A 26,688-nucleotide genomic window follows, 5' to 3' on the forward strand; every position below is an offset into this window, starting at 1 on the left:
TTGTGGAGCGAAAGGGGCGTGACTTGGTGAGAGGGTAATGACCACGAACGTCCACCAGAGGGAGGTAGACGTCGGCGGTCCGGTGTAATCACCCGATCTGGCCACTAGGTGCGCGTCGGCGCGCGGGGCAGTTGTGATGACTTAATGCAACCACCAGATGGCGGTACGAGCGGTTGCAATTACCCACGCGACTACCAGAGGGCGCCAAACGGCTCGGCGACCCGGCGAGGAAATCGATGTGATTACCCACCCGGTCACCAGAGGCGCTCGGCGTGCTCTGCCTGGGATAGCGTGACGTCACTGAGCTCCGCACGGGCCGTAGCCGTCGGGAGCGCGCCGGATTCCTTGTGGCCGAGAAATCCGAGCCGCAGTGAACTACACACGGTCCCAGGGACGCACTGAAAGGAGGCGCTTGGAGGCAGCGGCGGCCGTACCGTGCGCTGGTTAGTGAACAGGGAAACAGAGGAGAAGAGGAGAGAGAGAGAGGAGAGAGGAGGGGGTGTCTGACTGTGTACACTGACGCGACCGCCTCAGCTTACACGTACAGAGTCCAAAAACGGCTGTTCAGGCAGATATGGACTCTGGGAGCAGAAGCGTGAGCTGAGGATGAGGAGGCTCGCGCGTGCGTGCGATGATTCGCGTGGATGGCCGTCCACGCGTAGACACAAAAGTACTCAGAAACAGGGATCGGCGTCCCAAAGTTACAAGTACCAACAATAAACACACAGCAATAATAATATCACGTTATTCTAATTCCTGCCCAGACTCTAAGCCTTACTTGGTTGGACGAGGGGGAAACGTGCTTCCGTGGCCAGGTGAAATCCGTCGATTTGTGGCCGCGGGCGGTTCTCTGGCGTCCCAGAAAATAGAGACCTGACGTGGACTACGGAGGGGAAACCCGTAGTGTGATCCGAGGGGCGATCAGCAGCTTCTTGCGATGAGGGGGGGAGTGAAGAAGCGATGCTCAGGTCGGTCTGCAGACGAGCGTGCGGTTGCAGCGCGCGCTCGGGGTCCGGAGGATGCAAACAAAAAAAAGGGAGAAAAAAAAGAAGGGGAAACCAAAAATAAAGGGAATTCCCGCTTTTCTTGAGCTCGTCCAGCGAGGTGAAGAAAATTCAGGCCCGGTCCAGGTGCGTTAACACGAGGCGCTTTGTCTCCTTACGAAAAGGTGCGTCTGGGTTGACGCGATTTCGTTTTGGAAGAGGCTGGATCTCTTCCCGGGCCTGAATTTATACCGTTATGATGTCTTCCGGGCTCCCCGCGGCGTTGGCCGTGGTTCAGCCAATCCACGCGGGGTTGGCTTGCGCGTCACCGGGCCGGTGACCCGGTGATGACGGGATTTTGGGTCCCCCTGCCGTCGAGCTGCAGCGCCGCAGCTAGAGGAGGGGGGACCCGGGGGCCCCCCAGGGGGGGGTCATGTGATCAATGGCGAATTTTCCAGGGTTGAGCACATGGTTTCTTTGTTCTCAAAGAAACGTGGCTCACCCCCCTCCTCGCCCCCCCCCCCCTTCCTCATGAGGGTGAGTGAACAAAGGATTTTGGCTCCAACATTTTGGTAAACATCTTTCCAACACGAGTGCACGTGCTCCTATTGTTCGGTGGTGTGGGTAAAAAACACACAAACATCCAGTCGAGGAACAATATTGCAGTAAACACTCGGGTTTTTTCTGTTTTGCGTTTGTGGACTACCCGATGAAGCGTCTTCAAAACTGTAAAATCTGCTTATTTTCAAGAAAGATGAGACTGAAAGTGAAGGTGAGGTGAATGAAGAGAGAGGGGAAAAAAAAAAACTGGGGTTTGAATTCATTGGGTAAAACAATGTGATTTTCTCGCTCAGAGCTCAGTCAGCTCATCAATCATCAGCTCTGCGATCAGCGTCATGTTTGTGAGCGCGTGGAGCGTGGAGGCGGGGGCACGAGGGGGGGGGGGGGGGGGGGGGGGTGCAGGCGTACCTGCGAACACAGCTGCGTCGGCACCGGTGGGCTGGAGGGATGAAGACTAGGGGGTGGGGGTGGGGGAATAGAAGCACTAACGTGGTGACGTCTGCTAAATGAAAACAGGAACAATGGGGAGCGAAAACAAACCTCTCTGCGGGGAACTGGCTCGGCATGAGAAAACTTACAGGAGAATCAAACAGCGCAAATCAATTACGGCGCGGGGCTGATGCAGGTTAATTCTCGGCGAGCGCGTCGCGGAATAATGAAAATAACGACAGAAAATAGGGGATGAACAGTGACTCAAGCTATGAATGTATAAAATCCTCTCAGCAGCAGATGAGTCATGCGCGAGGAACTTTCTTTTTTTTTTTTTTAGTTTTGGGAAGTTTTTAAAGCACTGATGATTGGTTAGTAAAAAGGTTGAGCACGCGCACGCACACACACACACACACACACACACACACACACACACACACACACACACACACACACACACACACACACACACACACACACACACACACACACACACACACACACACACACACACACACACACACACACACACACACACAGGCTGTAAAGCTTGCAGCATGTCATGCTTGTTGAGTTGAAAATGTAAACTGAGTATAGTGAAATGTGAGGGGAAGAGGTCAGGAGACGGGCTACAGCTTCACAGATGGATGAGGACTTTTTTTTTTTTATCTGCTGTATTTAATTAAACCACTATTCACTTCTGTAACGTCTCACACAGAGCGGTTCCTTGCTGTATTTAATACAGTGCATAATTGCAGACAGTAATAAATTGCAGCGGACCAGTGACATTTACGGCTCCTCAGCTCTCCTGTCATTAGCAAATTAGGTTTTAGAGGCTGAGATGATCCAAAGAGACCTGGGAAGTATTCAGCCAGACACAATGTAGCTCTGAAGAATGACCGTCATCATCCGTGGAAATGAGCCTGTCTCTCACATCTTTTACCTGCTGCACCCCCCCCCCCCCCCCCACTGAACTTTCCCTGCAGCCCGGGACTTTTGTGTTGGTCGTGAAAGGACTGCTGAGGCGCTATCAGTCAATCTCACAAAGAGTGACAAACAGCCTTCTGCCCCACATACGTCCAAGAACGCAGGTTAATTGAATAAGTTTGTTTTTAGCCTCATGAAAAAAAATGTGAAATGTGAAGAAGGAAGCCTTGGTCCAGCACATGGTGTGGAGATATGACAGGACGGTACAGACGAGCCTGACATCGCTGCCTGGCCCTGTTCAATGAGCATGCTAAAAGAAGAGACTGAGATAACAAAAACTGTCAGGGCGAATGTGTCATCCTTCTCTCGCTTCATCCCCCCCCTCTTTTTCCCAATGAAAGAATTTCTCTCCTCCGAAAGCCTGACAAAGAAACTGCCGAGGATCCACTGACTGCCTGGGTGAACGAGTCCAGCCTGCGTGATAAGTCACTCCTGAACAAACCGCACTCTCGTGTGCCACCGCATAATTGGCAAAATAGATAAATAAATAAATGGAAACAAACAAATCCGTGTAAAATTCTTCCATTCTGCTCATGTTTGTATTTTTACATTTCCCCCGTTCATGGCTGTGTTTGATGAATGCTCTAAACATGTGCTGCAGAGGCCCTAATGATCCATTTCCTGCACCATGTCGTCTTTATTCTCTCAGCCCCATTCACTGTCTCAGGATTAACTTATCTCTCCTGCAGGCGGTAGTCGAAAGCTAAATTCTGCATCCTTAACAGTTTTTTTTCTCACAGGGGAGGAGACAGGGTCCAGAAGCTAAAGCCATGTAGTGATATGAGGTAAACCGGGTGATCCAGCAGCGTGCTAAGGCTAGATTTGATAGCGGATTCACCGGCATGTGGTCAGCAGAGCTGCGGGGCAACACAACTCTGCGCTGTGCTTACATAGAGGAGATACATATTTGAACTCTGAATTTACAAACATTTATTAAGGTTTAAAATTTGCCTCACGGTCCGTATTCCCACCTTTTTATCAAACACTCGTGTTAGGTGCTTATCTTCTGTTACTGCTTACTTCATTATGTAAAAATTCTGTTAAACAGTTTATAAAATCATCAATCATGTCTGACTTTTGTGTTTTTACAGTTTTATATTTACTTGAGGAGTAAAATTGTTTCCCTGTCTTGATTCTGCACGTATTTTCCACATTGTGGAAATCACTGGGCCGTAACAGGAGAAGACCTGACGGAATGAGACAAAGTGGCACCAACATACTTCTACTTCTTATAGTTCATAATGCAGAGAACGGAAAGTTGGACCGGACACAAATAGAGATGATCAGGAAAGTGGGGAAAGTGCTGCAGATACTTTGAGACTTGAGTGAAAAGACAAACATGGGAGCCAAACTCATTTTACTTCAGGGGCCGCATAAAAGCACAATCTGATCTCAAGCGTCCCGGACCAGTAAATAACAGCATTGTAATATACAAATAACTAGAACTTTAAATCTTTGTCTTTGATTTAGGGCAACAAAGTATTAATATATCATTAAGACATTCACACTGAATTAACTATAATTTTACTACGCATGACAAACCTGAAATTTAAAAAAAAAAAAAAAAAGAACTGTAATAACAATAATATGCCTCAGTTTACCATGTGCTGATCACAGTGAAGGTTATTGTTTACATCATCAAAGACAGAAAACATTTCTTCACAAGTTGCTGGAACTCATAATATAGCAGGCCAGTTCATGTTATGATCAGAATAACTTGTCAAATTCCAGAAATTATATTTAATGTCGACACATTTCTACATCTTCTCTCATCTTGATCACCTGAGCTGATTCACCACATAAAACAGACTCAAGAGCGCCCCTTGTGGCCAAATATAATAATGTTTTACAATGTCTCACAGCCGGAAAGTGTCCTCTTGTGGGCCGGGTTGGGCTCTTTGAGCTGTGTGTTTAAGACCTCTGATTTAAAGAGAGGCGAGGGAAATTTACATGGCATGGAAACAGCCTCAAAATGAAACATAAACCTTAAATAAAAGTTTTAGTAAAACTAAATCTATGCAATAGATGTGGCAATGCGACGAAGAAAGAACACGTTTCACCGAGTGGCCATTTTCTTGTCTTGTGCATGAACTCTTCTCTCTTTTAAAGTGGTCTTTTCACTCAAAGTATCTGCAGCACTTCCCTTCATGATCGTCTCCACCCGTGTCCGGTCCATCTTTCCACTCCCGGCTCTATAAAGTGATGCTGGTGCCAGGACGTCTCAGTCGGTCACGTCTTCCCTTGTTTGGTCCCAGTGATTGTTGATGTGGAAAATGTAGACGCAATCAAGACTTGGGAATGATATTTACTCATAAACACCTACTCGTGCAGGGTTTACAATTTAGACGTTATAAAGGTAGAGATTTAATCACATTGTCCAAAAGTTCAGATTCTGTGAAATCCCACAAAAATGCATTCGAGCAGGAAAGGATTTGGCCAATTGAGTGCAGACGTGTTGCCTTTAACCACGCCTCCAGCAGGTGATGATCTATACAGGTTTGCTTGACTGGTAAATTGTAAAGGTAGTTCGGGACGACTAGAACGACCAGAGACTTGTCCTCTTTTTAAAGACGTGTAACAAAGCAGGTGGGGTCAAATTCATATGAAATGTCGGAAAAGAACTGATATTTGTTGTGTTATACGCTTATTGTAAAACCAGCTGCATGGTGGCACCGTGATCAAGCCAGCGTTACTGGTTTCCATGGTGACCGCTGACTAAAGTGACCATATTTAATTTTATATTTCCAAAAACAAAGCCACTTTCTATATTTGAATTAACTAGTCGAGTTACGTTACATGAAACAAACTACATCAGTGACAAATCAATGGAAATGCATGCTTGATAGTCCCTTGAAAATCAACAAAAACGGGACATTCTTGAGATTTTGTATGAAAAAAATTTACACAATGTGAATAAAAGATGTTTAGTTACTCTATATATTTGTATCTCGTCACAAGCAGATGTTATAAAAGAAAGACAAATGTGTTATTCATTGTAGAAGCTGTCCTGTTTACAGCGTATTCGATGGTTTGCTGAGTTCTGTCACAAAATCATGCTAAGACAAATAATCCTCCAGTAAACAATCATCAGCATAAACAAAAAAAATCTAAGAGACACACTGTTGATGTGTCCGTCGTTTGAACAAAAAGCCCAAGTGGCATGTTGTAATTACTGGTGTCTGTAGTTGACGTTTCTGAGGTAAAAATTGTTTACGAAAAGAGATAAATATAAGTCAGGAAGAAAAGAGATTTCACCGGGTCCTACCACGTCTGTCTGTTTCATCCCGGCTTTAATCTAGTCCCGTCTCGTCGGGCCCGATTGTTCATCGGTGCTTGTTTCGGAGTTCGTACTCTGATCTGTTGCATGACTGTGATTCTGGATTGTTTCACACAGCAGCCAGAGTTTCACCTGCAGTTCTTGTCATGTCACGTCATCTTGTCACACTATATCCTCAATTCTATTTCCTTTCAATTAAAGATCAACACACAAGCTCGTCTCACAAAATAGTACAAGATATAATCTATTCACAGATTGGCTGATGCTGGTAGGTTACTGCAAATAGCACAATAGCACAGATGTAAATGATTGTTACGCATTTTCCCCCTACTAATAACGGAAGACATGCTGCAGGGACAAGGTTTTCAAGATTTGCGGACTTTTATATTTTTGACGCACATTATACACAAATAAGTGAACTAAATAAATTAAGTTATAAAAAGTCAAAATTTGACTCAATAAAAATTTTACATTTTATTGTTTTTTTTAACCTTTCCAGACAAGAATGGAGATCAATGGATCATGAAATGGTGCAAACTGCCTTCAAATAATTGGACCAATCACACACGGATGATGCTGTAGTTGAAGTCATAAGAAAACAGAGGAGATAATTAAATATTAAAACCAAAAACTGGATGGAGAAACTAATAATGAAGTCTCACATGAAGTAATCAGTAGTTCTTTGATGAGCCAGATTCACAAAATTGTGCCTTCCAGAATATTTATTAATTATCCTTCAGCTTTTGGCTCTTATGCTCTTATTATTGGTTTATATTAAACAGATGGGACTTCAAAAACTGTGAGATAAAGTCTCCAGAAGTCGGGATGATTGGCAAATTATAAGACGAAAAATACTTAAATTTCTGGAACTGTGGACGTATGTTCACTGCAAATAAATAAATAACTTATCCTGCTGTTATGCATTTGCCTTATTGCCTGTTGCGAGCTGACTCTCCCCGTTGGCCCAAAATGGCCTTTTTTTTGTCTTTGTGATAAACACCAACCATGTTTGAGTGAGCACAGTGGGCTGAGTGGGCTGCAAAGCCGTGAGAGTGAGAAAACAGCAGCAAGAAATGATCTGGGAAAAAATAATAAAATAAAGAAAGTGATCACCTATAGAGAGACCATAGATGTCAGTGAAGTACCCACCACATACAAACAGTACGTATTCGGCACTGCTGGTCCCCAGGTGGTTGCTGGCCTCGCAGCGGTACGTGCCGTTGTCCGTTTTGTTTAGCGTGGTGATGGTGAGCTCCCTGCCCTCCACAATCATACGCTCGATGTCTGGGAGCTCTCCTCCATCTTTAGACCACAGCACCGGTTCGGGTCTGGAGGGGAGGATAAAAACAACACGTTTTGATGATACTTATCCTCCATACTACTATACACAAACACCCAAATACTTAGAAACAAGGGTAAAGCTGCATAATCTCTAACGAATATGAGCATATGTAAGACAACAACGTTGATGTTGCACTCATTTGTACCAGGAAAATGGAAAGTTTACTTTTTTTTGTATATGACCTACACACACAAACACGCACACACACTCTCCGGTGGTGACAGAAAAAAAAGTGCTCGCTCTCCACTGGAAGAAACTCTGGATTCAGTGTCTTGCCCAAGGACACTTGGAGACATTGACAGACAGCAATGGGGATACAATCGACAAACTTGGAGTTGGAAGATTTCAAGCTCTGCCTTCTGAGCCACAGCTGCTCGCGGCTGGGGAATGATACCTCTGAACGCCATCAGACTGGGAACCTTCCACTGGCGGAGTGGGAAATTTCAGAAAGCTGCAGATATGATAGCCTGGCAGGGTTTGTTTATCCGCATGAGGAAAAGTATTTCTCTATGATGCATTTTAATAACCTGGCCTTGTCGCAGTTGGAGTGAAAATATCCACACTTCAATAGCGAGGATGAAAAATGCATGAATTCATTATTGAACTGCTTTGATAACATTCACCTTATAAGCATTGCAAATTATGAGTATGATGACTTGTTGGGACTTTCAGCAAGTCCCCAACTGCATGAAAACACTGTAATATTCTTCCTATGTTTAATATTGGTGCACAATCACCATTATTTACACTTGTATTGACTGGCCTTGGTTCATTTCAATCTTCCTAAGCCTTTTCCGCCCATTCATTTTGCTTTGCAGGTATGTCAGCGGATCTCATGAATGAACTGGATGGACTGGAAACGCACCAAAGAAGCCCGAGGCTCTTTGAATATCTGTGTTACTACAGAAGGTCCTCAGACAGACATTGATAACGAGACGCTCCAACGGTTTCCCGTCTTCAGGAATTGAAGGACGCTTTAACAGCATCAACAACAACAGAGCCGATGTATTATTAAAGGTGAAGAAATATTAGCGTAAGTGATGCATGACTGTCTAGTGAGCAGTATAGGTGACACACATTTCTGTGATCTCAACAACCTTGAAAAGAAGTTGTGAATAAATTCAAACTTACATGGGGTTCCCTATTGAAACACACTCCAGTTTGAAGTATTGCCCCTCCTGTGGGATAATCGGTGAACGTGTGATCTTCAGATGGGGAGCATCTGCAAAGACGAGACAAAAAAAAAAAAAAAAAACGAGAGAGAGAGAGCGAGAGAGGGAAAAAAAAGAAATCCAAAGCTGAGGCGGCACTGAGGCTTTAACTTTCACACTGACAGAGTACAACAGTAGTTAGTGCTTTACCCATTGGGCAGCTCCGAGCTCCAGCCCATATCCCTGTTCTGCTTTGGTACTAATCCCTCACCTGCAAACTAATCCTACACTAATCCAGAACAAATGCAAAGCTAAACCTGCAGACATAAATGTAATCTCAACCCTTGTATTTTTTTTTCCTCAATGCTAATCTCACAGCCTAATCCAGCTTTGCGAGGTATGACTGCACTCACAGTGGACCTCCAGCACCTCGGTTGTCATGTAAGGAGTGGATAGAGACACGTGCTCCACGCTGCAGGTGTAGGCGACGCCGTCGTCCCGTCGATCCACCTGGAACTGGAGGCTGCTCCTCACCGTGAAAGACTTTCCTGTGGCGTTCACCTCCTTTGTGCCTGTAGAACCAGAACGACAGTGTTCTTGTGAATTTATAATGGGTTTTTTTGTGGGGGATGCAGTTTTTGGACTTTTACCCCCCAAATTATTTTTGAAACAGAGTAGAAAAACAACCCCCCCCCCCCCCCCCCAAAAAAAAAAACTGCTTGTAAATGTTTAAAAAGAAAAGTGAGGAACATGAAATTGCATTTCAAGACATTGCTTTTCTGACACAGGCAGCCGCAGTGTTGTTGTTGTTGTTGTTTTTCCTCTGCAACTCCTTTGAGGGAGAGAATCCTTGGCCTTTGAAAGTCAAGTCAAAGTAGAGTGAAAAGTGAAGGGAGAGCAATGTGAGCGTTGACTCGGTTGGTTGGGTGTGTTTGCTCCTCCAGGACCATCTCTCAAACATCCCAGTCAACACAAACACCCCCACCCGCAGCATGGATGGGGTGGATTTCCATAGTTTTAGTCACACTTTTCCATACTTTTTCTCGCCTTTGTGGTAGTTTCGTGCCCAAACATTGAGCCTTTACACCACTTCAGATCCTGATTTGTGTTTGCTTTCTCCCTGGCCTGTGATGTTGCCTTCGTTAGGAGATAATTGGGTGCTTTTCTTCATCTGCTCCGCTGTTTGCACTCAGTGTGGTACAGCCACTTTTCTCTGGAAACAGCTGCACGAGGTTATTGGATCTGAATAAGACACTACCTGACAGTGGCCTCAGAAGGATTTCTCTTTAGAGATGCTTCTTCACACCACCCCGCTCCTCTGCCTGCACATCCAGTGCAAAACCACTTTAATCAACACACAGACATATACTCCCTGCACTCTTACACACATATACATACACACAAACAGCTCAGAAATCCCTCGGTCTATTAAATACTAAAATCCCCTCAGCAATGAAACCCCGATCACCCCTATCATCATCATTTTGGGCTGATCTGTTCCATTTGTTCCACTCCACTGATTCTCTTTGATATTGTCGTGTGCGAGAGAATACATTTTTTTTATTGGACCTGATAATGCTATTATAGCCGCTACAATTTCAGAATGACCACTTTTTTTTTTTTTTTTTTTTGCATGTACTGCAATAATTACTGGTGTCAACTCTTTTATGAGATGACTTGACAGCTTTCGAATGTATTTTAGAGTAGAGATGATACAAACTGGGAGAGACGGCTTGATCTGGGTGATCTCGGATTATTCAACGTTCCCCTAAACGGAGGATTAATCATTATTTAGTTTTAGTTTTATTCTTTCTGTGCTCTAAGTTGCTGTTCTGCTATCAGTTTGTAAAATTACAACTCCAGAGTTGGGAAATCAACCTTGTAGGAAACATCACAACAAACATCACAATCATTGGTGGTGTAGTTATCACACTGGAGTCAAATTGAGACGGTCCTCGGTTTAGGTCCAGGTTTGTTTTGAGGAGTTTTCTGTGTAATTGTGTGACTTTTTTAAAAAGCCATTAAAGGCTAATTCGTGACTCTATAATTAGATGGAGATGAAGCTTGTTCTTTTCATTTTTAAGTAGCAAACTGTAACCAAAGGTTAATGTGTGGGCTGGGCCTTGCAAAGGGGGGCGCCGGAGAGCTACAGGTAAAGTGTGGATGTAAGTCAGGGATGACAAACAAAAAGCCCCTGGATTGGACCCGTTTTTTTATTTTTTGCCTATATTTCCTGAGAAGAAATCCGATATGGAGGTTTTGGTTTAGGAGAATGTTTTTGCAGTGTGGATGAAAGGATGGACCTGATATTTTCAATTAAAAACATCTGACCAGCCGCACAAGACATCTGCGTACTATTGCCTATGGATCCCAGACAGTTGTTAAGATCATAGAACGTGAAAAACAAGGAAAAAGTTCGGCATCGGACCAAATATTACTACTTGGTGTGAGACGAAGCATGTGTGGTGTGAAAGTTTTGAGGGGGCTCGGGGATAGAGTGCAGCTCATCCTCCCACACCCGCAAATCCCTGCATTAGACCGGAGAGGGCGTTTATTACAGGGGGCATCACATATGCACTAATACCTCAAATACGCCTCTCTTTAAGAGGAAGTTCCAACTTGCAACTTTCTAACTTCCCATGGACGCCACAAAAGTTTATAATCATCTGATTGTTTTTCAGACATGACAGTTTCAAGCACATATTTTCATTGTGCAAGTCAATGTACACATTGCAATCCTTCTGAGAACTGGTCATATTAATTATTCAAGTCTCTTGCATTTGTATGCATAATACGAAGCCGCACTTCAAAACCGAAAGTAACAGACGCCACAAAGAATTCAGCCAATTACCATAAATGACGCATCATTCGAACAAACAGGGAAGTCAGAGGCCTTGCATCCGAGAGTCAAAAGCCTTGGATTTTGCCCCCGAGTGCAGGCGGGGGAATAGGAAGTGCCTCTGTGGCATTACACACAAATCTCTCCAGCTTTTCCTCTCATTCGTTAAGCTGCCTGCAGCAGCGGCGCTGCACCAGAGAGGCTGTCAGTCGGTTTCAAGGCGGCTGCGAGCATCGCCGACAGAACACGCACGCAGCAACGACGATCTGTTCAGGTGCAGCTGCTTTGAAGCCCCGAGAGGCCGGCCGGTCTGCAGGCAGGAACCTGGGAACTCTTGTCCGCAGCTCTGATAGGAAGTGACTGTTTCTGACTCCTCAGGGGTTAATAAATACAACACTGGAATACGAGAATACTAAACTCATACATATTATTGTTTAGTGTTCACTGGGTCAATCTGTCAAGTTGTGGAAATAAGTCAATATCAATTAAAACCTTTTCTTATTCTGACAAAGTGTTTCAGGTTGTACCTTTCGAACAAATTAATGTGTAACCCTTGGAGCGATGTCAAGCTGTGTGTCTTTTAAAACGAGAACCTCCTACTCACCGCTGTGTGCAGCCTACCGCTGACTGACTATTAATGGCGGCACAAAATGTTTTGAGAATGTTTTTTTTTATTTTTTTTTCCCTCTCCTTTCAGTGTTTTGACCTAATTCTCCCAGTTTATTTGAAATCTCATTAAGTATGAACTCGTTTTCACAAAAGTAAAATATTTTAGCTTTATTTGTCTGGGGCTTTTTTCGGGGTGTTTAATTTTACACAAGAATTTGTTCACCCTTAATGAACAATCTAGCACATTTAGTGTTTTGATGAAGGCAATTAAGCATAAAAAAAACATGTTTCTTCTGGTAAATCTGTAGTTGGGTTACTGTGAGAGCCTTAAATATCTGCTCTGTGATTTTTTTGGTGGTACGATCCTTTAATTTAATGCTTTCACACCATAAAATTGGATGGTTTGACGTCAACCACTGATCACAGGTTTGCAGTTTGTATAACAAATCATTAATACAATGAATCACCTGCTTAAATATTGAGGCTTGGGGAACACGAAAATCAAACTGAGTCAAACATAACTGAAAAAGAGTGATGAAAACATACAGCGTTGTTCACGAAAGCTCAAAAGTCCCCCAAACAAGAATATTTTTTAAAATAAAGTCCATCTTTATGTTCTTTAAAATACAAAACTTCAACTAGCAGTGTAGTTCTACAAATACCCATGCTGTATGAAAAGCCCATGTTTACTGGTTTCTATATTTGCATGTATGTGCAACATATTTGGACCAAGTCACATGTCACAACTTCATGATTGTTCTTATATATATATATATATATGTATATATACACACATACATTTTTCACACAGCTAATAAAGGCAGTGTGCCTCTTTAATGTAGGATATAAAACTCAGGTCAAATATTGTATGTGAAAATGGTATTGAAAAATGCTAATGTTAAAAAATGACCAGTGCATTAAGTGCAAACTGCACCTAATGCTTTATAAAGTCAGATGTTATCATTGACGTTAAATACATTTTTATTATTGCTTGAAACTCCTGTATATTTAAGACGAACCAACCCATGAATACATGAAACATTAACATAATCCACAGGACCAGTGACACAGTCACAGGATTGCATGAGCATCAGATTATGTTTTGTTGCAGCTTCCTTGTTGTCTTCACTTCCTGAATCTGTTGATTAAAGATTGAAGATTGAAGATTGAAGCACATCTCTGTCCCACCAACTGAATATATTGAGTGAATCCGTCTTTAAAGTGACCCACACAGTGACTGACAGCTCAGCTAATGCGCCCTACTAACATTACAACCATACAGCTGTGCACACATCATTAGGATCGGGATAACACGGGAAGATAATTAATGCAAATATTTCACTGACAATTAAATTATCAGGAAATAAAAGAACAGATCGACCACTATTTACCATTGTAGGGCTTCATTTATCTGGAACTCTCTCAGTCCACCTGACAGCAACATTAACTAACGTTCATTTTAGCTCGTATCCTTGGGCTGCATTAGCAGACATACATTAACAGCGACTTGCTTTTGTTGTGACCTGACTGCATATTTGTAGTTTATCTCAGCTTGTTATTGTTTTTACTTCACGAATCAGTTTATTTCAAGAGCCACTTCTTTCAAGATTAAAAATCGTCTTCCTCCCACGAAATGATGTAACTTCAGCAGAATTTAATGGCTGAATCAGTCATTAGGCTGACCCACACAGTACTGACAGCTCAGCCGATGTGTCACAACATTATTCAATGTCTCCTTGCACCTACATTTTACATTTTAGATAACAACCAAAATGTGCCATCATATGCAGATGATACACAGACTTACATCCGCAGACTGCAGGACGGCTCCAACTCTGATTTCTTTTTTAAATGAGGTTGGAGGTGTTTCTGTTTCCCCCCCAGTGATGCAACTATTCATTCGTTTCATCTCCATTCATATTTTTCAGTGGATTTGCTCCTGCCAGTTTCTTGTTAGCACTCGGAATTGCCTTGTTGATGAATATGCTATAGAGACAAAGCTCTTTACCCATTGTGTCATACAGGAGCAGTATCTGCACAATGTGTGTACGTGCAAATCACTATTTCCTCAAATTCCATTTCCTCTCATGGATTTTCAATCGATTAGTAATTTTCAATGTGTTGCTCAGTATTTTTTTCTGCATGTTGATATTTCTGAAGCTTCGTGGGTTTTATCACTGAGTCCAGTATAAATCTCCTGATCTTCATCTTGACGACACAGTTTGTGATCTTATTCTCTTCTCACATGTGCTTTCTTCAGCCCATCAGTCTAAACTCCGTACTCTTTGAATAAAACTGTAAGTGGGTGATTCTGCATCACATCCTGTGGCGCACACTTCTCACCACCTCCAGTTCGCTCCAATTCTCCCACCAGCGACACTCGGCTGCATCAACAGCAGTGACTACATCTTGTCTTTTACTCCTTTCGTCCACCTCAGAGGGGCCAAACTCGTTTGAATTCAGCAGCCACATACAGAACAATTTCATCTTGAGTGGGCCGGACTGGTAAAAAAAAAAAGTACCATGATAACCTTAAGATTTAAACTTTAAAGTTTTTCTTTGTTGTGGTGTAGCATATACGTGATAAAAATGTCTATATTTTTACAAATAGTAAAATTTTTTAATCTTTTTTTTCCTTTGAAATGATCTGGAGGGCCGGATTGGCGGCTCTTGTGCGCGGTCTTGGCCCACGAACCTCATGTTTGACAACCCTGCTCTAATGTCACTGATGTGGCTTCAAAAGCATCACATCCACCTTAAAAAGCCTTGTTTATTTTGTTCTCTCCTTATTGAAATGATGTCAAACTGCTGGGTATTACAAATGACTGAAAATTTTAAATCACTAACTAATAACAGGAGAGCGGCGCCGTGCGGCACCGAGTCAAGACGCTGGATTCTAAAGTTGCTCCAAATCAATTTCTAAATGAAAGCTCTCTCCTTGGAAGCAAATTAAATACGATTAATTAAGAGATGTAATTTCATCAAATAAAATCAACCTTTAAATGTAGCTGTTTATATTCAAACACAGCCACTTTGGTATCCTACATCTGGTCCCATAGAAAAGCCCATCAGGCCCTTCAACTTTCTCCACCACTCGCGGGAAGTTAAATTTGATTGGTTTATAAATGTTTTATGTTTAAAAGGGAAGGAGATTAGTTTGCATTGAAGCTGGGCTTGCTGCGAAAAAGTAAACACGGTCTAAAAATAGCCCCAACCCATCATCTCAGGCAATAAATAAAGAAAAAAAAAAAATCTTTTGAGGTTCTACAATACAAGAAGCTGTATTTCATTGCCGTGGCCTATTTTTATTTATTTTTTTCTCGAAATTCTCAGATACGTTCCAGCTTTCTCTTAATATGTCCCACGTTGAAGGTTACATAATCTTAAAACCTATGTATGAAAATATTGTATGATGAGTGAATAGTAGCAATAGCTATCAGGACCAAGGGATTATTTCAGAATTGGGTCATTAAGGCTCAAATTTATAACTAACTAACTAAAAAAGAGAAGATTGATCCCATCTAACTGCAGATGAAGGCGGATTACAAACCTGGACAGAGCAAGAACACAGAGACAGTTACTCATGAACCCATGTTAATGTCGAGTCATCAATTACCTTGATTGGTAAGAAAGATCCAGAAGGACGAACGTTCTAAACATCTGCCCAGTTCTTTTGAAAAAAAAACAAACTTTAAAATCTTTTTTACTGCGTTTTCACAGACGAGTCTTCAGCCTGTCAGTCTGGTTTTCATCTGAGATCCTTTTATGAGCTCCAGTTCGCTTGTTGCCTGACAGAGTGATTGTTGCACCGGTTGCGAGAGCCTGTATGTCTCCAACGCTCAATTGTTATGCAACCGAGGCACAATATTAGTGTGTCTATTGCAAGACAGCAAACAGGGACGTTCCTGTTTCTGTCTCCACTGACGAGCCCAACTTTAAATGAGTCACGCAGCAGTCTGGAAGTTATCATTCATCTGTCGTTTAAAATAAATCGAACTATACCATTGACTTCATGAAGCCGCTACCTTCACCTGAATTAAGAAGAAGTGCAAGGTCCTGTTGCGGAATCAAACCGTCTCTGGTGTCGTGCAGCATAACCTGCATGATACTGGTGACACACATCAAAATTCTGTTCAGGTTGATTTTGAAATGGTTTAGTTCAATGTGACTGCGAGTTGATCCAGTCAATGCTGCTGCGATATATACATATACTGTATATACATTACTACTATGTGTAGTGTCGACCTGAGATAGATGTACATTTAATCATTTAGCTGACAACAACAAATTATTTAACTTTTAGCAATTAAATTGTGTGGAGAAAAAAAGTCCTGCAAGTACTGGACAACATTTTCAGAAGATTTCACCCAAAATTCATGCAATATTTGGGCAAAATACAAATTCACTTTAATTCCAAAGAAAATATTTCACTTTTTCTCCACTTTTTGTGTCCGAGATCCCGTTTACATGACTATTTCAAGTGAAAATGTATGATTGCCGCATTTATATTTCAGAAAAGGTTCTTATTTACACAACAATAATTTGAAATAGTATGTGTTTATACAGAAATGGTAGAAATGTAGATTTCTGTGGTTTGCATGCCGGGCCACGAGTCGCCACTGTTTGTTTTTGTAATGAGATCACACACACACGCGTGCAGGGAACAATACGTTCTAAACATTAACAACGGGGAGTACACGGACATTTGTATGGACAGACGACCAATTGTTATTCTATAAAACTACCAAGTCCCAGGAGAACATGGACGAGGAGTCATGACACTCTGGAGGCAAACGTTGTCGTTATTGTCCAGCTCCTCACACATGTGCAGAACAACTAGTTACTAGTTACAAGTTACAAGCAGAAACGTTGTGTTGGCGCTGCTTTCAAAGCAATTTCAAGAATTTGCATTTTCAGTGACTCCGAGTGCCGTAACACTGTCACGGAAACTTCATAATTACATCGTGCTATCACCAGGTTTCGAAATCGGAGCAATACATGTAAGTCCTGATTATTAAATAATAAATCCTTGAGTTTTACACTATGGCCAATATTCCACATTTTTAATTTGTATTTATTTGCATGCATTACACGCAATGTACTTTTTTTTCAACACTTTTAGCATCTGCTTGTTAGTTTCTAATCATATCTAACTACCTTCTTCATTGCAGTGATCTTCACATTAGAATGAGTAACACGGCCTCTCACTTTGTTACAGTAGATTCAGTGTGAGGAAACAGAGAGAGAGAGAGAGAGAGAGAGAGAGAGAGAGAGAGAGAGAGAGAGTGAGAGAGAGAGATAGAGAGAGAGAGAGTTTTGGAAAAGCGTGCAGTGCAAATATCCGGGGTTGTTTCCACAGTCTGGCAGCACGTCTTAATCTGCTTTTCCCCCCGACGAGTAAAAGTTGTTGTTGCTTTTCACGTCCCAAAGCCAGAAGTTTCTTCAAGAGTCATGTCAAGTAGTCGAGTAGGAAGTTTGCGGCGCCGCATAACGTTGGGGTAGAAATATGGGAGCGTATCAGGTGATATTTCAACTTTTTCCTCTGCTTTTACAGCGCAGAGGACGCAGATTTAATATCAAATTTTTTACTAAAAATAATATATTTCTTTGTCGTCTGGATTTAAATGTTTTGATATCTCAACTAACGCTGAGTAGAAAATTTGAATGAGGCTTTGTGCCCCTGTGAAAAGGAAATATAGGCCACTTTATGTATGCAAAGAGAGAGTGACTGTGGGTGGATTTTTTTTTCTTTTTTGTTCCTCAATAGATTACAATTTGAAGCCTGGCTGTCATTCAGCGACACAAGTAATTTGTACGGCTCTATACTCTGTAAACAAATTATTTGACACTAGATGACAGTTGCATTTTGAGGTTTGTAATGCTGCGTGCTTCTAATATAAATTGTTGAAAAACAAATCATCAGAGCATGAAATAAATATGACATGTATTTTGCTATTACACCTGCTGTCGTCTCCCAGCTTTGTAGACTGGTTCCCCCTGTGGGGATAGATTTGACTGACAGCAGACACTGGCGGCAATGATCTTCCACAAAAGAACCAATGGCAAAACATGCTGCTCCCAGCACATACTCACTAAAGAACGCTTTAAAGCAGCGCCTACAAAAGGCGAGAGTTCGCAGCGCTGATTGACATTCCCCCTGTCTGACACTTTGACATGGAAATGAAGTTTTTAAGTCGAGCCCTCCAGTCTCTGCTACGTTCTTTATCTCGCTTTAGGTTGGAGGTGCACCACGCCGGCGCTGTTTGCCCAAGTGGCTCAATGAAACCCGCTGCATGCAAGTGGAACTATTAAAAGCACAGTTGGGGGAAGACTTGAAGACAAATCTGAATGTGGGGAGTCATCACCTCCCACCAGGGACACACATACATAGACTCTGCATAACCTGCTGAAATATACCTCTAAATTACTGTCATAACATGTAGTGTTTGGTAATGAAGCAAGTTGTTTGTAATTCACTGTTATAAACACACATGTTTATATTTGTTATATACTCGTACAGTATGTCCTGTGAAAACACAATTGATGTATTATCATTTAATTTGGACATTTATGTGAAAACTAGTTACATTTACACAATTCCACAAACACTTCTGTCACCACCGCAAAATAATTGAAGTCATATCGAGTTTTTCTCCCCAATTGTATTATTATTACACTGTAATTATAAAACAAAACACATGTATAAAAATAATCCTTGCTCCATGTCACATTATTACCTTGATGCCTGAATATTTCCTCCTTAGTGGAAACATATATTCAATACATAGTCATTGTTTTGTAATTATTTTGGAATATAACCATTTTCTTTCTTTCCTGTCAAAATATAGTAAGTGTCATAGGATGTAATTCTTTTTTTGCTCTGTAAAATAAGATAAAATGCAGTGTGGTGATTCTTACTGGTTTGCACAGTAACATACTAGTAAGTGATAAGTAGCTGCACAGCTGCCGTCTGTCTAACCTCCTCATGGGCCAGCTATGAGCTTTAGTTGTAGTTACTGTGTCACCAAACCCCTGTTTACTGGAGGAGGAGCGTCTCATTAACTTCAACAAACTCACTCGAAACATGTAGAACTTTTAAAGACCTGCATTGGATTTTTCAGCTTATTTAGAGATTTCCATTGTATATATATATATATATATATATATATATATATATATATATATATATCGGTATATAACATTTAGTTGTGTGTGTGTGTTTTCTTTTTATTGATTCTGAAATTAACCTCGTGTGCACAATGCCGATGGCTCAATCAGTGAGACATTACAATAATACTGCTATTTGCACATTATGAAAACAGGAGTAACAACGGGAGACGATTATCAAGTTCAAATGTAATGAAGATAAATGTGAATCTGAAGCACAAGGCTTTCTCTTCTACAGAGTATATATATATATATATATTCTATACACACACACACAACATATTGGAGATAAGGAGGAAAGCTCACATCCTGTAATGTACATTCACTTTTATTTTCAGCAATATGTGCTATAATGACTGGAGACAAACTCTATTGATTGAACACCACTTACATCTCAATAAAACATGTTGTGGAATATAAACCCATTAGTGTTGTTTATGGAGAAAAAACCCACAGCATGCCCTCCCATTTGTTCATAATGTTCAAATGTTATATCACACTGGAATATGGTTTCAACACAGAGAACATCGTGTATATCAGTCAATAGTTACCACAATGCACTTAGAAAACTGCATCACCCCTTAAACGCTATTAGATTACATTTGACATTTAGATTTCATTCCATATGAATGTTGGGATCTTGTTTTTGAGCTTTAAAGAATCGCTTCTGAAGTGCATTTCAAAAAAAATAAAGCACAAAAGAGATCATCTCAATGCCACTCGAGACGGACAGCCTAGTCTGGTTGTAATGCTGTGTGCCAGCTCTCCGACTGGCCTTTCAGGAAGATACGTGCATGTCATTTCAACAAGAAAACTTCATATCCCGGCCCCTCTGCCATCAATCATCATGCCATGTTGGGCAGACACCGACAGAACCACCAAGAAAAGCTCTCTGGTGCAAATCTTCAATAAGGAGCAACTGTCACACTGAGCCTCCACAGCAGGCTCTGTTACATTAAAGAGCTACGTGCAGCATACCTCTGCCATCAAATTGAGGAAAAACATTCCTTTTTCTTTTTTAAATGTTTTTGTCTTTTTTCTGTCTTTTTTCTGTCTTTTTTTTTTTTTAAGCAGAAATATGGTGCCGATAAAAGCTAAGAAAATACAAAGTGCTGAGCTTCAGACAGTTTGGAGAGAGGAATACACAAAAGTGAAAGCTTGTAAGACACACTGAGTAACCAGAGAAAACTTCTGCAGTTTTTTATTTTCTCCATACTGATGGGCTCACAGTGCAGTGCACAATCTGCAGCCTAATGCGTCGTCTCAGGCTGAGTGAGACCAGTTATCTGGCCTCTCTGCCTTTGCATTCTTGTGCATTCTCCTTCCCGTGACTTGTTTCGCGAAGCTAATTGCGGTCGTTCGATACGCAAATAAATAAATAAAGACCTCGGTTTAGGGAGAGCTGGGATACGGTGGCTGACAAGAACAAATGAGAAGTCCAGCGGCGGCGCCGCACATGCAAACACAATTCGTATAGCGTACGCGCACGGAGGTTCAACTCTTCTGCTCTTATCCTTAAAATGAACCTGTAGTGGATTGTTTAGCATCTCGAGCAGGACATGACAGGTAGTCTGTTCATTGAAAAGTCAATTAACTCCATCCATCCATCTTCTCTCCGCTTTTAGCAACTTAAGAGTCACAGGGGGCTGCAGCCCGATCAAAGCCGACAAGAGGCGAGAGGCCGGGCGCGCCACTCCATCACAGACGATCACACATTCAAGCCAACGTCAGTGACAAACCCACCAACTTATAGGCCTGTGGATACGAATGTCGAAACGGGCGTACCTGGGGAAAACATGAAAACTCCACACGGCAAAGAACCTATAAAAAGGCCAGCAGAATTTGCACAATTAGATTGCACTTTTTTAGTTGGCATGTTATTTTTGCAGGAGTATCACAAAGAATAAAAATAATCGTGACATCATGCACAGGCAGGACGGTTTAAATGAGGCTTTTATGTGCTTTGGACCACAATTCCACAAGGATGATTTGCTGGAAATGGTATTTCTTTCTCTAAATTGGCTGCTTGTGGTCTCCATGGAGAAATCCGCTGCAGCGTTGAGCCAGCTCCTGCACCAAAATGGAGTTGGACTTGTTGGAGGAATTTATCAAGCATATTGAAACGTCAAAGCAAATAAATCCCAATGACAAAGAAAAAAATGAGACGCAAACATTTTGAGTTGTAGTAAATCCCATTGTACATCAATCTATTGGCATAAGTAATTATAAGTAATTTATAAATTGTTGACAAGTCATTTGAAGCTTTTTGTTTGTTCTGATGTCAGAGAGGTTATGACGACGATTTGCTTGTATCCACACACACACACTTGTTTTCTTTGCTTCTTTCGCTGGTGAGCCATACATACTGCACAACACTGCCCCCGCAGGTCATTAGTGGTATTACTCTATTTGCTACACATATGTAAGCTTCCTGAAATTAACCAAATTACAGTGGTAATGAACGCAGGAGACAAACAGAAGACTGTCAGTAGATTACCTACTACAGTGTGTACGTACAATAACTTTGCACAATATGAAGTTTGCATACCTGTGAGATGAGAATGCTGATAATCAATATTCCGCAGTGCCGCCTTTCAATAAACGTTATAGTATTGACTCAGGTCATTTAGCATCTGTTGTTCAGTAATTTCCAATTGATTTGCTTTTAAATTTCCAAACTCATGCATGCGAGGTAAATTAGTGATTTTAAACGGTGTGAATGAAATTGCATGTGATTCTCCATCTCCCTGTTTGCCCTGGTGACCGGTCCACAGTGCATCCTGCCTCTGCTCATAGTCAGCTGAGATCGCCTCCAGCACTGCGTGACCCTGAGTGAGATAAAGCAGTTTAGAAGATGAATGCCTGGTAAGATTTTTTTGTGATGAATCAGCTGAGGTGATCAGTACTGAGCGCCAACAAGAGTTATTTCAGACCTTGCTGTTTATGCCGCACTTAGCTTTATAATTAAATTCAGCAAGATGCAGTCTTCACCTTGGCCAGGTATGAACAGTCCGGCATCCTCTGACAGCTTCCAAGGGCGCCGATGGCGGTGGCTGCGAGCCATGTGAATCATGGCCCCGCTTCACCTCGCCGGCCAGTGGGACAATGCATGAAGATGAGCACAGAGACGCTCGGCAGCGGAATAATCTGACAGTAAAGACGTCTCCCCGAGGGCGCGAGGGGCAACAGCGGACGCCGCCGTGGAAGCCAAACCACACGCTTACCTTGGACCTCCTTGTCATTTCGGAACCACCGGATGATGGCGGCTGGCTTGCTGCCTGATGTGGTGCACGTCAGGGTGATTACGTCCCTCTCCATGGCCGGCTTGGTAAATCCGGTGATTTCTGGCCTTGCTGGCACTCCTGTAGTGCATGAAGAGGAAAGTCTAAGTAACATACTGTGTGTGTGTGTGTGTGTGTGAGTGTGTGTGTGAGTGTGTGAGAGAGAGAGAGAGAGTGAGACGGAACAACACAGTGAGGGCTGCAAGTTGTTTCCCTCTCACACAACAAACCCAACAGAAAACATAACATACTGACAGAGAGAAACTCGCTTTGAGTTTATTCTCCTCCGAGAGACAGAATCAGAGACAAGATTTACTGTACCTTTTTACTTTAAAGCAAAAGCAGTTCACAAGATTGTGGCAATGCACATGTAAGTGATTTAAAACGTTGCTTTTTTGAGTTTAGTTAAAAAGAAAATTCTGCAGAGAAAAAAAAAAAATCACTCATTGGATTGCTTTGATAGCTGTCCTTCTGTTTTTGTCAAATTTGTGATAGTCAGCCATTATTTAGTTACTAATGATCTTCTCATGGCCTCAGACAAAAGGCTGGTCTTTGTTCTGGTCCTGTTAGATCTCACTGCTGCAGCTGATACTATTGATCAGAACATCCTATTACAGAGACTGGAACATTTCATCAAGGTTAAATATGCAGCACTAAATTGGTTTCGATCATATTCATCAGACAGGTTCCACTTCCTTCATGTTATTTATGACTCTTCAGCTCAGACGAAAGTTAACCGTGGAGTTCCACAGGGTTCTGTCTTGGGTCCGATGCTCTTAACATTACACAGGGAATATTATCAGGATACACTCAATTAACTTCCTCTGTTTAGCAGATGATACACAAATCTATTTATGAAACCAGATGATACTGATCAATTTGTTAAACTAGTTGCTTTTCCATAAAGACATAAATTCTTGGTAATAGACCCGATTCTGATTCTGATTGGCTGTAATGTTCTGCCTCTGAACTCAAACAAAATAAAAGTTATTATATTTGCCCAAAACATCTGAGAGAGAAACTATCTAAAGATATAGTAACACTAGATGGTATTACTTTGGCCTCCAGTACCACTGTGAGGAACTTGGGTGTTACTTTAGACCAGGACTGATCCTTCAACTCCCACGTTAAACAAAAAGCACTTTCTTTCACCTGGAATGTCTCTAAAATCAGGAATATGCTGACTCAGAGGGACGCTGGAAAATTAATCCATGCATTTTGTTACTTCCAGAGTAACTATTGTAACTCCCTATAATCAGGGTGTCCAAATAACTGTTAAAAAAAGTCTTCAACTGATTCTGCAGCGAGATTACTGACAGGATCCAGTACCTTCGACATGAACTTCTCTGCATTGGCTTCTTGTTACATCTCAAAATTATTTTATTTAAAAAAAACAACTCATATCTTAAAGAGCTGTTAGTCAAATCTCTCTCTCTCTCTCTCTCTATGTATAGGTTACTATACAATAAACTTCATGACGCTTAATAAAAAGCAATTCCAATCATACCTCGGTTCAAAAGTGCTTTTATAAAAACATTCCTCCGTTTCATCCGAGGCTAAAGAAATGGATCATCTTTAGGAAAGTGGATCTAAAAGGAGCTGAAGGTGGCAGAGATGAAGATGCTGAGATTTTCATTGGGAGTGAACAGGATGGATTAAAAATGAAGAGATCAGAGGGACAACTAAGGTTGAGCAGTTTACAGATAAACTTGGAGAGGGTGAGATGATGTGACCATGTGTTGTGGAGAGATAGCTGATATATTGGACAGAGGACATTGGAGACCTCAGAGAAGATTCATGAAAGTAGTGAAGGAGGAAATGGGGATGGTTGGTGTAACAGGAGAGGGGGTGGGGCGTGGGGGCGTGGGGGGGTGGGGGATGATCTGCTGGGGCGACCCCTGAAGGGAGCAGCCAGAAGACGAAGAAGAGTAATTTCTTTTTTGTCTCCTTTTGTTTTAATGTTTATGGTAAACCCTCCATTGAGAATGTGAATACATAAGTACAGTCCCTTTTTTTTTTTTTTTTTGGTTTCTTCAAAGTTATGATAACTTGCTGACATCGACAGAATACGTGATTAAAAAGTTGTGCTCATGCTTGAGATAAATACTCTTTAGTGAGATTTCTACAATTTGAAAAATGCACTTTTACAAATGCTGGTGTTCTGGACCTCTGCTTCACCTTTACCCGTTGAGTCATCATAGATTATGACACCATGCTTTATCGTTCACACTGCAAACAAAAACCTAATGCACATGACATGAATTCATGTCATTACGAAAGTTAAAAAAAACCCCATCTCTGAAACACTTTGAATTGTGCCAGCCTGCACTAAATAACATTTGATTAAATCCTGGCAGACAAATATAAAATACAATGCAGAGTTGTTTGATTTCTTGGTGCCAGAGGCAACGATTCATAATGTACAGGTGTCAGATGGGGAATAATTAATCAGGAGTAGTTGGCCTGTGGAGGATGCTCTGCAGTTGGCACGCGTACCCAGAACGGTGAGGAAGGCCTTGGTGGTCTTGACAGGCATGGTGAAGAGCGAGCAGGTGTACTGGCCCTCGTCTGACAGGCTGACGTCACCGATCCTGATGGTGAGCTCCTGCGACGTGGCTCGCACCAGCTCGATTCTGTGGTCCCTCAGAGCTGCGACAGAAGGGACAACAGAAAAAGGATCCAGAAAGTTTCAGTAATGGACTGAATCAGTGTGGATACAGTGATGGCAGTTAGCGTCAAGAGGTGCAGAAAGAGCCCGATGACCTTTGTCATAACAAGTTGGATTACTCTGAGGTTGAACACATTGCAAATGCTTGTGAAATGCTGCAAACGCATATTGCGCCCACTGGTCTGAGACACTTTCTCTACATTTGCATTCTTGGTTGGCGGAGTTATCCACAGTCAGCAAGGAAGCAGAAGGCATTGGTGGCACGCAGCGGAGCAAAAGAGCAGGGAAAAAAAAAAAAAAGAGTCTGCGATTATGATATTTATTGAGGTAATCACCTGCGTTCAAGGTACTGATTCACCTCATGATTTTAGCAGCAGGACTTCTTCTGCTCATTGTGAAGCCACAAGTTAGAGTGAACATGAACGGTTTATATAATACTGATATATATATTTAAACGCCACAGTGTGATTTGCGTCATTTGAAAGAAATCAGATGCAAAACATGGCTGCCAATCGTAGTGCGTCAAGACTGAAACTTCATTGACTTTGTCAAACTAAGTAATATTTTTTCTTTTTTTGGGTTGAAATTCTAAAACTTTTTATGTTATCTTTTTATTTCTTAGCAGAACCCGCCAAACCACCAAGCAACGCTGTCAGAGTGACTTTGTAAAAAACATTCAAGATGCAACAGCTACGGGGGTTTTTGGGGACATTTCACTGCATTTTGTACCAGAAGGTTTCATTAAAGTTGGCTTTATGTTGAGATTGTAGTCTCCACCACGACAAAGAAAAACCTTTAGAAGTTTAAATTTAAAGGTTATAATGGCAACTATTTCACCGGTCCAGTCCACTCAAGGTACAATACTGCTGTATGTGAAGTACAATGTGTTTGACAATCCTGTTTTAATGCAGATAGTTATGATTTAATGATGTGATATATTTAAGGTTTTTCTATTACTTTATACTTATTCCATTCATAGTATTACATTATAGTCTGATCTAAAGGTTTTCATTTGTGGTTGTTGCAAGGCATCATTATCTTCACCTCCAACATTTCCCAATCAGTTTGTGTTATCAGGGACAAAAATATTGCATGGGAATAAATTATTTCAAAGTCCAATCATTCGAGTTTGAGAGTTAACTTACACACACTTGTCATCACAGACAGGCCGCAGCCAGCAACCACTGCATCCACTGCATCCACTACAACTATTGTTTATCTTTGGTGTGTATTTTTTAAAATAAAGATCATTTGGAGCTTGTAAATGGAGACTCTCAGACCATATAAGCCTGTTTTTCATTCAAACAAAGATTCGTCACACAGTGTAAGACTGTGAAAGAGTCACTCTGGTTTAAATCCCTTCTGGAGGCTTCACATCAATATAGCAGCCATAT

General features: G+C 41.7%; 1 protein-coding gene across 1 annotated transcript in view; it reads right to left on the reverse strand.

Annotated features, from left to right (window-relative positions):
- Nucleotides 1-26,688, reverse strand: part of cadm2b (cell adhesion molecule 2b) — a 217,505-nt gene that overhangs the window by 18,028 nt on the left and 172,789 nt on the right. The window contains exons 4-8 of the mRNA XM_080460213.1: nt 25,123-25,275; nt 22,570-22,707; nt 9,144-9,302; nt 8,711-8,801; nt 7,387-7,565 (exon numbers count right to left, since the gene is read on the reverse strand). Coding sequence (XP_080316339.1) covers nt 7,387-7,565; nt 8,711-8,801; nt 9,144-9,302; nt 22,570-22,707; nt 25,123-25,275 — 720 coding nt within the window. The remainder of the gene's footprint in view (nt 1-7,386; nt 7,566-8,710; nt 8,802-9,143; nt 9,303-22,569; nt 22,708-25,122; nt 25,276-26,688) is intronic.

Source organism: Lipophrys pholis, assembly GCF_963383615.2.
Source record: "Lipophrys pholis genome assembly, chromosome: 3".
NCBI lineage: Eukaryota > Metazoa > Chordata > Actinopteri > Blenniiformes > Blenniidae > Lipophrys > Lipophrys pholis.